The sequence below is a fragment of the Asterias rubens genome, chromosome 19, assembly GCF_902459465.1.
Source record: "Asterias rubens chromosome 19, eAstRub1.3, whole genome shotgun sequence".
In the NCBI taxonomy this organism is placed as follows: domain Eukaryota; kingdom Metazoa; phylum Echinodermata; class Asteroidea; order Forcipulatida; family Asteriidae; genus Asterias; species Asterias rubens.
Genome location: NC_047080.1, coordinates 6,180,188 through 6,193,953, shown reverse-complemented (window position 1 = coordinate 6,193,953; position 13,766 = coordinate 6,180,188). Strand labels below are relative to the sequence as shown.

At 40.4% G+C, this 13,766-nt stretch overlaps 1 protein-coding gene across 3 annotated transcripts in view; it reads left to right on the top strand.

Moving 5' to 3' along the window:
* Positions 1 to 12,197, top strand: part of LOC117303018 (serine O-succinyltransferase-like) — a 28,445-nt gene extending 16,248 nt beyond the window's left edge. For all 3 annotated transcript variants that reach the window (XM_033787049.1, XM_033787050.1, XM_033787051.1), the window contains exons 10-11: positions 4,475 to 4,566; positions 11,678 to 12,197. In XM_033787049.1, the coding sequence (XP_033642940.1) occupies positions 4,475 to 4,566; positions 11,678 to 11,704 (119 nt within the window). In that variant the 3' untranslated portion in view covers positions 11,705 to 12,197. The remainder of the gene's footprint in view (positions 1 to 4,474; positions 4,567 to 11,677) is intronic.
* The last annotated feature ends 1,569 nt before the right edge of the window (positions 12,198 to 13,766 follow it).

The window sequence follows — 13,766 nt, the reverse complement described above, 5'->3', positions numbered from 1 at the left end:
AAGGTTGTGCTTACACAGGATGTTACCAATTGGAGTGGTGTAGATGTTGAACTGTTGTGCAAACCCAATATATGACTTAAGCCAGTGTTGGTACTCAACAAAGACAGATAGCAAGCTTACTCAGAGAGTCAGGTCAGTGTTATGCAAACCCAATCTATGACTTAAGCCAGTGTTGTTACTCAACAAAGACAGATAGCAAGCTTACTCAGAGAGTCAGGTCAGTGTTATGCAAACCCAATCTATGACTTAAGCCAGTGTTGTTACTCAACAAAGATAGATAGCAAGCTTACTCAAAGAGTCAGGTCAGTGTTACATGCCCAATCTATGACTTAGGCCAGTGTTGGTACTCAAGAAAGACAGATAGCAAGCTTACTCAAAGAGTCAGGTAAGTGTTACAAGCCCAATCTATGACTTAGGCCAGTGTTGGTACTCAGTAAAGACAGATAGCAAGCTTACTCAGAGAGTCAGGTCAGTGTTATGCAAACCAAATCCAGGACTTAGGCCAGTGTTACATGTAGTACTCAACAAAGACAGATAGCAAGCTTACTCAAAGAGTCAGGTCAGTGTTACATGCCCAATCTACGACTTAGGCCAGTGTTAGTACTCAACAAAGACAGATAGCAAGCTTACTCAAAGAGTCAGGTAAGTGTTACAAGCCCAATCTATGACTTAGGCCAGTGTTGGTACTCAACAAAGACAGATAGCAAGCTTACTCAGAGAGTCAGGTCAGTGTTATGCAAACCAAATCCAGGACTTAGGCCAGTGTTACATGTAGTACTCAACAAAGACAGATAGCAAGCTTACTCAAAGAGTCAGGTCAGTGTTACATGCCCAATCTATGACTTAAGCCAGTGTTGTTACTCAACAAAGATAGATGGCAAGCTTACTCAAAGAGTCAGGTCAGTGTTACATGCCCAATCTACGACTTAGGCCAGTGTTGTTACTCAACAAAGACAGATAGCAAGCTTACTCAGAGAGTCAGGTCAGTGTTATGCAAACCAAATCCAGGACTTAGGCCAGTGTTACATGTAGTACTCAACAAAGACAGATAGCAAGCTTACTCAAAGAGTCAGGTCAGTGTTACATGCCCAATCTACGACTTAGGCCAGTGTTAGTACCCAACAAAGACAGATAGCAAGCTTACTCAAAGAGTCAGGTAAGTGTTACAAGCCCAATCTACGACTTAGGCCAGTGTTAGTACTCAACAAAGACAGATAGCAAGCTTACTCAAAGAGTCAGGTAAGTGTTACAAGCCCAATCTATGACTAAGGCCAGTGTTGGTACTCAACAAAGACAGATAGCAAGCTTACTCACAGAGTCAGGTCAGTGTTATGCAAACCAAATCCAGGACTTAGGCCAGTGTTGGTACTCAACAAAGACAGATAGCAAGCTTACTCAAAGAGTCAGGTAAGTGTTACAAGCCCAATCTATGACTAAGGCCAGTGTTGTTACTCAACAAAGACAGATAGCAAGCTTACTCAAAGAGTCAGGTAAGTGTTACAAGCCCAATCTATGACTAAGGCCAGTGTTGTTACTCAACAAAGACAGATAGCAAGCTTACTCAAAGAGTCAGGTAAGTGTTACAAGCCCAATCTATGACTAAGGCCAGTGTTGTTACTCAACAAAGACAGATAGCAAGCTTACTCAGAGAGTCAGGTCAGTGTTATACAAGCCCAATATATGACTTAAGCCAGTGTTGTTACTCAACAAAGATAGATAGCAAGCTTACTCAAAGAGTCAGGTAAGTGTTACATGCCCAATCTACGACTTAGGCCAGTGTTGTTACTCAACAAAGACAGATAGCAAGCTTACTCAAAGAGTCAGGTAAGTGTTACAAGCCCAATCTATGACTTAAGCCAGTGTTGTTACTCAACAAAGACAGATAGCAAGCTTACTCAAAGAGTCAGGTAAGTGTTACAAGCCCAATCTATGACTAAGGCCAGTGTTGTTACTCAACAAAGACAGATAGCAAGCTTACTCAAAGAGTCAGGTAAGTGTTACAAGCCCAATCTATGACTAAGGCCAGTGTTGTTACTCAACAAAGACAGATAGCAAGCTTACTCAAAGAGTGAGGTCAGTGTTACATGCCCAATCTATGACTTAAGCCAGTGTTGTTACTCAACAAAGATAGATGGCAAGCTTACTCAAAGAGTCAGGTCAGTGTTACATGCCCAATCTATGACTAAGGCCAGTGTTGGTACTCAACAAAGACAGATAGCAAGCTTACTCAGAGAGTCAGGTAAGTGTTACAAGCCCAATCTATGACTAAGGCCAGTGTTGGTACTCAACAAAGACAGATAGCAAGCTTACTCACAGAGTCAGGTCAGTGTTATGCAAACCAAATCCAGGACTTAGGCCAGTGTTGGTACTCAACAAAGACAGATAGCAAGCTTACTCAAAGAGTCAGGTAAGTGTTACAAGCCCAATATATGACTAAGGCCAGTGTTGTTACTCAACAAAGACAGATAGCAAGCTTACTCAAAGAGTGAGGTCAGTGTTACATGCCCAATCTATGACTTAAGCCAGTGTTGTTACTCAACAAAGATAGATGGCAAGCTTACTCAAAGAGTCAGGTCAGTGTTACATGCCCAATCTATGACTAAGGCCAGTGTTGGTACTCAACAAAGACAGATAGCAAGCTTACTCAGAGAGTCAGGTAAGTGTTACAAGCCCAATCTATGACTAAGGCCAGTGTTGTTACTCAACAAAGACAGATAGCAAGCTTACTCAAAGAGTCAGGTCAGTGTTACATGCCCAATCTATGACTAAGGCCAGTGTTGGTACTCAACAAAGACAGATAGTAAGCTTATTCAGAGAGTCAGGTAAGTGTTATGCAAGCCCAATCTATGACTTGGGCCAGTATTGGTACTTAACAAAGGCAGTTTAATGCAACTGTACTGAAGTTGTGGCATTTTTATACTCAAACAGAGATACCAACATACACGATTTGGGCATAGCAAATACGATTTCGAGCCGTGACTACGACGCTACGATAATACTCAATAAAACACGCTAAACAAGCCGCCCAATATAATTTTATTAAATCGTACAATACATGCAAACAACGAATGAACTATTAAGTGGAAATACAAATTAAGAAAAATATCAAAACAATTGTAACAGAAAAGAAAAACACACTTTTTATTTTAGAACGCAGTGTTGAATAATAGCGGCGAATTCACTCGAAGAATGTACGTGTCTCGACGTAATGATTGTTGCGTGCCCTCCCCCGCTGGCTGGCCGGCTGAGTGTGCATTTTTTACGCTAGTGATTGCTGCAAGATCGTACCCATTGATCTCTATTACACGATGGGGAATAGTGCACACGTGCGTGGGGAATGAGGTTGTGTGTGAGATAAACGTGTCACAGTAACCTCATTCCTCATGTATCCACTATTATTGTGCCCACGCTGTCTGTACATGTACTTCATCGAAGCTTGGCAAAAAAAGTACGAAATAATGGCGACAAAAAAAGGAGACCTTCTGAACAAAAATACCTTCAACTGAGTGGCCTGTGAGGTCTAAGCTAGACAGTTTTTCATGTTTTCCTACCAGTAATTGTAGCGCCGATGTCCAGACAATGCCCAAAATACGGACACGTATTTTTTGCCCAAAATCCGGACACGTTTTTTTTTTTTTTTTTTTTTTTTTTTTTTCTCTCTCTCCCAAGAGCTTGTTGTTGCATTTCCGATCATTAAAACAAAAACATTTAAGTAAGGCCACCCTTTTTTATGTTACATTTAAGTAAGGCCACCCTTTTTTATGTTACATTTATTTTTGAAACATAGTCAGAAGATGAGGGAAATCAGTTTTTTTTTTTCAAGTTTCTTTTCACTGGCCATTATAAACATTTGTAGCTGTTCTGTTGGTGCATACAGAGGTAATTGTTATTTCACAACAATGCCTGAAAATGAGCTAATTAGCATTGTAGAGAGTAAAAGAAAGATCGGTTTAGGGAGCCCAAGCTGCGCTCGCCCTTAACATTTGGGAGATGCTACTCTTTTTTAAAATTCAATGTTGGCATCTCTGCTCAAACTATTTCAGTTTTAAAAGCTTACTCAATGATGACATCAACTGGTGTTGGCTCTAAAAGAGAGTTTATGCCAGATAACTCAGTAATGAATTTTTGTATAGGTTAGTGGTGGTACACAAACCAGAGAGTTTAATAAATACTAATAAAGACTTGCATCAATTAGGAATATGTTAGAATACACAAGGCAAGGCAAAATAGAACAAAACAATTACAGAAGAATAGAAAGAAATCCATATACTGGTGTACATACATTAGTTCCTCTTTAATGGGCCTAATGAACCATAACTGATGGAAGCGGATCAATCTTATACACATTTGCATTATAATAGCATGTACCAGATTAATTGATGTATGGTATCTACTGAGTAGAAAGAGTCAATATCAATATTTCTCTGCATTTATGGACTTGTAATTGATTTGCTTCCCGTTCACGTTCATATAGGTAACAATAATGTGACATACTACGAGCTGGACGCAATCTATGGTCATGATACATTCCTCCTAGATTTAAACAACGTTGGAGCCGCTATTAAGGTACGGTGTATAGGGGCTTAACATAAGAGCAACCATTTTGCTTGGTAGACTCTTTATGGGTGAGGGAGTTTTATTAAAGAAGAATAATTCATAAATCTGGGGTTGTAATTGGCAATAGAAGTGTTAGTGACTTTCGACCGGTGTGGCGGTTTCAACTTTCCGCCATGTTCAGTTTTCCGAATGACCAAATACGGTAACATTACGTCATGCGATGCCTGCGCACAGCAAGCAAAAGTAGTCCATTTTCATTGTCGTATTGGGGCCATCCGTGTTACTCTCCGATAGCTGTCATGGCGGCGTCCACAAGTACAACGAGCGGCGAACGCGTGGATCGTATGAGAGAATTTGGTGTGAAGACCAAGCAAATTATCCTGTATTTAACCAGTGGCACAAGCAGTGTGACCTGCCTTAAGTTGTGTGCGTGAATACATGTAAAGATGAGGCAAGAGAATATGACTAAACAGAAAAGAATCGAAATAGAAACAATTTGGGGTCACTGAGAGAACTACAGTACTCGCCAGGGTACTCGCGGCGGTATTTTAGTCTGGCTACGTCACCCGGAAAACCTAACACGCCGGAAAGCTAAAATCGTTCGAACAACGTGCTGAAATGTCCGGCTACGTCACCCGGAAAACTTAACACGGCGGAAGACTGAAACCGCCACACCGGGTACATTAACAACGGCCAGCCACCTTTGTAGCAAGGTCATTACCATGCAGTGAAGACTGGGTCATCACATTATTATTCCCATTAATCAATGCCTACAACTATAACAAATTGTAGACTAACCAGTGTGTGGCTGAATGGTTCACTGGCAGGCACCTACATACTAAGCTTAGGCTTTACATATACAAAGAGGGACAACCCACGGGTTCTGGAAAAATGCCTTTTAAAACCTGTTTTTCCGGTGTGATTAATGTGAAGCCTCCTTTTCCAGACCTTTGCCACGTTGTGGCCACACAACAGGCTGCTAGCCTTGATTGTTTTTACATTTGACTCAATAGAGTCAAGTCTGAGGGGTTCATTAATTCCCGCATACCATGGTAGATTTTGGCCATGGCTCACCAATCTCTGCCAAATTAATTTTCACACACGACAACATCACATTCTGGCGGTACTGAGAACCTTTGTCTTTTCTTTTTCAAGTCTGGGTTCTATTGTGGCAACAAAATTTGCAAAGGAAAATAAATACTCAAGAAACTCCGAAAAACACAATACCACCGGGTGGGCACAAAATGTTGTCAGATACCGATATGAAGTGGCCAATAGCTGAGAGATGGCAATCTAACCCACAGGCAAATTTCATCCTCAATGTAACACAGTTGGGTTTGGAAGAGTTGATGTTGAATTATTTATTAAGGTGGCTGGCCACTGTTAGTGGACCTCGCCTTTGGCTCGGTCAACAACCCAGTCATTACCACACAGTGAAGACAACCTCCCCAACCCATTAATAAATGCATTTAACCAAAAAAGGGTACAAGTTATCAGAATTTGTCTTTCGCAATTATTTTTAATAATAAATAAATAATAATAATAAGACCTGTAATGCGCACATATCCACCCTGCTGGGTGTTCAAGGCGCAGTAAAACCAAAAACAAAACACAACACAAAGAAAAACAGACACAACAAAATTAGTCATTGAAAACCTGTGACATAAGATAAGTTTTGAGAAGAGACTTGAATTTAGTGGTACAAAGACAAGATCGAAGATTAAGTGGTAGAGAGTTCCAGATGCGTGGCGCGGCTGAAGAAATAGACCTGTCACCCCATGAGTGTCGAGACTTGGGTTCAATGAGGAGAAGCATAAAACTTGATGGAGTGTAAACTTGAAGCAGTTCAGAAATATAGTGGGGAGCCTTGCCACTAAGAGCGTTGTGGACAATGAGCATCAGCTTGAAGATGATTCGTTGAGAGATAGGGAGCCAGTGTAGTTGTTTCAGAATGGGGGTGATAGAACAGGATTTTCCAGACAGTGTCACAATGCGGGCAGCAGTATTTTGGAGCCGTTGAAGTCGGGAAATCTGGTTGTTGGGAAGACTGTAGAGAAGAGCATTGCCGTTGTCAAGACGAGAAGTAACAAATGCGTGAATGACCTTTTCAGTGACACTTTTGTCCAAGTACCTGCGAATCTTACCTATATTCCTGATGTGATATGATGATAAACGAACAATGTTATTGATGTGTGGCTGAAGTGTCATCGATGAATAAAAAATAACCCCTAAGTTCCGAGCTTTCAGCGAGGGAGCTATCCGAGCATCACCGATGGAGATGTATGGCACTGAAACCTTAGTTAACTGTTGACGTGACCCAAATAGAAGGAACTCTGTCTTATCATCATTTAACTTCAGGAAGTTTTGTTGTGTCCAACGTCGAATCTCTTGGATGCATTTCTCAAGTCTTGCAATAGATGCATTAGCATTTTCTTGAGAAGATTTAAACGTGATGTATAGCTGAGTTTCGTCTGCGTACACATGGTAATTCAGATTAAATTTCAGGATGATGTCACGAATCGGTAAAGTGTATAGCGTAAACCACTGCGGGCCGAGTACCGACCCCTGTGGCACAGAGTAGTTCAAAACAACAGGGTCGGATATCGCGGTGCCAATACATACATGCTGAGTTCTATTGTAGAGATACGATTTGCACCATGCTAGGGCTGTGGCCTCTATGCCAAGGTGATTCTGGAGCCGAGAGAGAAGGATGTTGTGATCAACAGTGTCAAAAGCAGCACTCAAGTCTAGCAGGACTAGTGCTGTAAGTTTACCATTGTCCATTGCAGAGAGAATATCGTTGCTCACACGGACTAGTGCAGCCTCGGTCCCATGGAAAGGCTTGTATGCTGACTGGAACACGTCGGACAGGTTGAAAGTATGAATTTGATCAGAAATACGTGATGACACTACTCGTTCGATGACTTTTCCAAGATATTTTAAGTTTGCAACCGGTCTGTATTTTTTGAATAATCACTCCTTGTCCAGGTTTGGTTTGTTGATGAGCGGCCTGATGTAGGAAACTTTGAGGCTATCGGGGAAACAACCGGAACTGAGAGATTCGTTTACAAGCTTAGTGATGTAGGGTACAAATATATCAATGTTTTGCTTCATCATGGATGTTGATACTGGATCCAGCTCACAGGATTTTGAAGGAGATTTTATAATAACCCTTTGAATCTCAGCAACAGTCGCAGGCTCAAACACAGATAGTCTACACTCTGGTTGAAGTTGTGGCAATGTCTGCGGCACGTTGTAAGGGACTGATGAAAATGATGAGCGGATGTCTGAAATCTTGGTGAAAAAAAATTTCTGGAACTCATTTGCTAAGTCCTGGTCATTGTAAGTGGATGGAAGGACAGGGGTTTTGGGTTTGCGCAACAACTTACTAATTATCTTGAAGAGCTTCTTTTGATCTCCTGAGGATTCTTGTACTTGAGATGAATAATGGATGATCTTTGCCTGGTTGATCAAATTCCTAACTACTTTACATTGGTTGCGATATTCTTGTCGTTGTATTGCCAATTTGCCATTTTTCCGCCACTTCCGCTCCAGTTGACGACAGATCTTTCTCGCTGTACGAATATCATCATTGAACCAGGAGACTTCAGTTCGGACCTTGACTGATCTCGTTTTCCAAGGTGCGTACTTATCCAAGATGTCACTGACTGTACTCTCATATTGGCTGACATAGGAATCCAAGCAGTCGCCATCAACTTCTAGATTTGCTAAATGGGTGCCTATGTCGCGGAACACTTCGGGAGGATTCACATGTTTTCATTGTTGGCTCTTTATAGTAACGGTTGGGACTTTGGGCTTGCACAGACTCAAGTTACACATGACTGCATAATGGTTTGATAATCCAGGTAGAATAAAGTTTGAGACAATTAGTGAGGAGATTTCACGAGTTATGACAAGGTCTAGGCAATGACCGAGACGATGAGTCGGCTCCTTGATATGCTGGGTAAGACCAAAAGCCTGAAGTATATGCTTAAACTGGTTTGCATTGGTGTTGTGGATGTCATCAACATGAATGTTAAAGTCGCCGGTGATGATGATTTCCGATGGATGAGGCAGAATCAAATTCTCAAACTCCCTTAGAAAACTTGAGAAAGTCACATGTTGGCCGTTTGAATCCCTCTCAGGTCTGTATACAATGACAAGGCGAACAGATTTAGAGTTTCCGGAAACTTCAGCATGAAGAGATTCAAAAGTTGTGTACTGGACGTCATTACTTTTCACAGAGACAGATAAAGTAGATCTGTACAGTATTGCAACTCTTCCACCAGTCTTGTGAGGTCTTGGGATGTGATGAAAGTAGTAACCAGCAGGGGTACACTGACGACATGTTAAGTTGTCATCTGGTCTCAGCCATGTTTCTGAAACGGCAACAAGGTCCAGATCTTTTTGCAGAACAAAATCAGCAAAATCGTCATACTTGTTACAGATGGACTGTGTGTTTATAACACAAAGGCTGAGTTGAGATTTGGCTGGAGTCACTGGTCTGGAACAGATGGGAGTGTAACTTCGGGTACAGGGGGTTTATGAACAGTTCTATGGCGACCAGCTTTTTTACCACGATGTGTAGGTCGGTAAACAGTGCTGGGATTTACAAAAAGGCCAAGGTTCTGTAATGATAATATACAGGAAGGCAGCAGAGTTGTAGCACGTGTGGATGGGGCATAACGGAGACTGAGAAGCTTGTTCCGTGAGTAGGAGTTTGCAGAGTTTGGACTAGCTTCTGTTGAGTTTGAGTTATTGACACCTTCAGGGCCGGGATTTACAGCAATGTCACCAAAAATCACAATTTCCAAATGAAAAGTGGCTGGGGAGTTGTCATAGTAAGAAATAGGGCATTTCAGATATTGACGATTCTGGATGAACCCTAGATGTGTCTTTGGCAAAGTGCAAGCACCAGACACAATTGATGCTGATGGAACAAAGCTGACCACAGATGAGTCAGTACAGTACAATGGTCTAGCAAGCAGAGAGAAAACGAAAAGGATACTTACCTCCATTGTCCCCAGATGGGCGAACAATGTCCATGGACTAGGTGGATGACTGAACAGGATGCAACCACCTAAGTGTGTGTAAGCTTTATACACCAGAATTCTCAACTGAGACAGTGACAAATTCAAACAGAAAATCCCTATTTTCACAATTTAGATGACTCCAGGATACACATAAAAAGTCCTATAGATTCCAGGTGTAGTAACAAATCCAGTTGTTTACGAATTAGAACACAAATTGAGCAATATATTAAGAAATTAGCAAACAAGCACAGAGCTGATTTGAGTGGTTGCTGTCAGGCGCTCAGTCAAGTCAAATGCTCTACATAATCAAGGGCAGTCCCTTTAGGCCATTTGACTTTTGCTTGGCACCTACATGTAGTCTCTAGAACAAACTTCACCATTTTGGAATTTTTTAAAGAACCAGACTATATGAGCTTTGACAGTTAATAGCACCATAAATAGAAATACTCTGGTGGGGTGTTCAGCTTTAAGCCCGGTTCATACTTCATGCGAACGCGAAGCGAATTTGACGTGAATTTGACGTCGCACCCTCATTTCGCAGCGATTATTCGCAAGGGAGTAGAGCAGAGGGCAACTGCTGCGAATTGTTCGTTGCAAATTTGTGACGTCAAGATTCGCTTCGCATTCGCAGGAAGTATGAACCGGGCTTTAGGCTCTTCATTATGCTGTTTTCATCCTTTACCAGCTAAGTTAAACTGATATTTTCCTGTGTGTACAACTTGTCGTGGTATGTGCATGAACGCTGCACCATGTCCTTGCCAAAAAGAACCCAAATAAAGAACTCAGTTGATTTGGAAGTCAGCCTGTTAGAAGTACCCCACCCAAGAAGCGTATTGTGCATAACAATACAATGTACATGTATGCTTGTTTAGTGGCCAATTAATCGCTTGTTCACAGTCAGTCTTTTTCACATATCACATTTAAAAAAACATGTGACAAGTTTTTTACCAATCACAATACATACACTTTCCAAGGTTTTTATTAATTATCCTTAAAGGCAGTGGACACTATTGGTAATTACTCAAAATAATTATTAGCAAAAAAACCTTACTTGGTAACTGGTAATGGGGAGCTGTTGATAGTATAAAACCACATGAGAAACGGCTCCCTCGGGAGTAATGTAGTTTTCGAGAAAGAAGTAATTTTCCACGAATTTGATTTCAAAACCTCAGAATTAGAATTTGAGGTCTCGAAATCAAGCATCTGAAAGCACACAACTTCGTGTGACGAGGGTGTTTTTTCTTTTATTAATATCTCGCAACTTTGACGACCAATTGAGCTCAAATTTTCACAGGTTTGTTATTTTATGTTGAGATACACCAAGTGAGAAGACTGGTCTTTGACAATTGTAATACCAATACTGTCCCGTGTCTTTAATAAATAAATCAGATGGATTATATGCAGTGATTGTTCGGAGCAGTTACCTGGGGTATGGTATAAAGATACCTTGTGATATATTGCATTGAGTTCTGTTGGGAATAAGAGTGTGAGCACAAAGTTGCCACCTCCTTCGTCATGCTGTTCACTTATTGTTTGAGACACAAATTAGCACTGACTGTCCCCTTTGGCACGTGGGAACCCAAGCCTGCAATTCCCCTGATTTTGCGCATAAGGTGCCTGTGCGGTGAGCACTGCCTGGCTCCCTCCTGTGAACTCGGTTGCCAGGGCCCAATTTTATAGCGCTGCTTTACGGTAAGCAAATTTTCATGCTCACTGTAGCAGAAAAATTTGCTTAGGTGCAAGCGTATTTCACAGGTTACCAGAGAAATAAGGCGGCCATATTGCGTGTTCACAATGGATTTGCATTGTGACGTCATTTATTTTCGTGCAGTAAGCACCGGAAGGCTATCATGAATTGTTGTGTGGTTACGGTTAGCAGCGCTATGAAATGGAAGTCGCACTGAAAGCACAAAAATCTACCACTAATAAGCAGCCCTATGAAAATTGGGCCCCTGTCCCCCCCTGCTCGTTACAACATACTTTTGAAATGTACAAGGAAAATGACCTGAGCAAGTGTGTATTATTCATGTGGAGGACTTTCAATTTCTTGTTCAAAATGTTATATGTTTGTAATGTTTCCATTGTAGGGCCAGTTGGAGACAGAGCTAAAGTAAACATGGTATGACAGTGGAGTGACATCAAGCAACCAGCAAGCTGACATCAAAACTGTATCTTGCTTTTATTTCATTTAGTTAAGCTGCAAATTAATTGCCTAATCATTCAGATGAAACCGGAAACCTTCTGGGAATTCTGTAAAATGTACAGTCCTATGATTGACAGTCCTGCTGATTAGCATATTTAGTTTCTATAAAGAGAATAGTTATTTTTTTGTCCTAATACTACATTAGTATGATAAAGTACCTGTAGGTTAACTTCAAGTACTATGCAACCAGATTTAACAGATTTTAACCTTTATTTAGTTTTTGGTATGTTAACATACAAATTTTATTTCATTCATAAATTTGTTGATAAAGGTGAGGAGTTTGTACTTTTTCTTTGAGTAAATCACAAGACACATCTTTACATTTAGACACTTAAAGCCATTGGACACTTTCGGAACAGAAAAAAATAAACAAAAGTTCACAGATTTACAAATACATGTAACTTACAGGGTTTACAGAAGGTAATGGTGAAAGACTTGTCTTGAAATATTATACCATGAAATGCTTTACTTTTTGAGAAAACATTAAAACAATATCAAATCTCGATATCGAGAATTACATGTACAGGTTTATTTTAAACACATGTCATGAAACAAGGGTGGGTTTTCCCAATATTTTCACAGGTTTGTTATTTTTTACATAAGTTGTGATACACGAACTGTGGGCCTTGGATACTACTGTATACCGAAAGTGTCCAATGGCTTTAAAGTACACTCTTAATTATTGAGCTTGTTTTTTTCTTCTTCAATTTTTAATGAAATGTTTATACAATTACTCAATTGTCAATATATGTATAAATTTGCGCCGGAATTTTTTTTCAATTTTGATATGTTGTGATGTAGATCGTGCGCAAAAACAAAGTAATCCACTAAGGAAATAACATACTTCTATGTATCTGTATACAAATATTGGATGCTTCGAGTCCTATGGTTAAAACTATCACACCTAAAGTGAGCCCCCAAGTGTTCTATTTTTCCGAGGCGGATCACCGAGGGTACACCTGAAGTGATCCCCCAAGTGTTCTATTTTTCCGAGGCGGATCACCGAGGGTACACCTAAAGTGATCCCCCAAGTGTTCTATTTTTCCGAGGCGAATCACCGAGGGCGTCATAGTTTTAACCATAGCACAAGTTAAAAACCCTCAGTATTTGTTCATTCTGCATACTGGTTGTTTTTATTATACACAACATACTGGCCCTCCTTTAGGAGAGAGAGAACAGAAGATTTGTTTGCAGTCATCTTATTTACGGGAATTTAAAAACCGTGTTAACTGCTAAAGCAAATCACAAAATGAATAGAATAATGCAGTCATGTACATGTAATCTGAAACGGTGACAGACTAGTTTTTATTCTTGCACGCATTCAACCGTGCCATTGATGCACAGACTATCTAGTCTGTGCACAACCAATTGGGTTCGCTAATAGACTAAAATAAATGTCATTATTGGCACCGTGCAGCACGGTGCCAATAATGGAGTACCTTGGTTGCTAGTGGTGTAGTACATTGGTTGCTAAGGATATAGTACGTCGCTGTTGGTGCGCCTTTCTAGTAAAACTAAGACATATCTTGTGATGCGCTATAAACACATCATAATGCAGAATCTATGTTCAATGAGGTGTTATATTATTGTATATTATTATGCAATCATTATTGGGGCATTTGAAACAGATAAAGGGTCACACTAACTTTTAAACAGTTGCAGCTGACAGATGTGTTGCCACTCCAATGTGTATTGAGATCAGATTCCTTCCAGTAAAGGCAAGGTGTGTCTTTAACTAAACAACTCTCTTCTATCACAATACAAGTTATATACAACCAATACATTTTATGCAACTTCTAACGTGAACATTTATGCCTTTATGTAACTTTAGTAGTTGTTGTCCATTAAACAAGCACGATTGGAAAACAGATGTGCTACTGCAACCCATATTTAATGAGGCCGCTTTAGATATGGGACAAAGTTTGCCTGCATTCCACTTGTGATAATGAATTTATTTTCAAGCAAACTAAAAG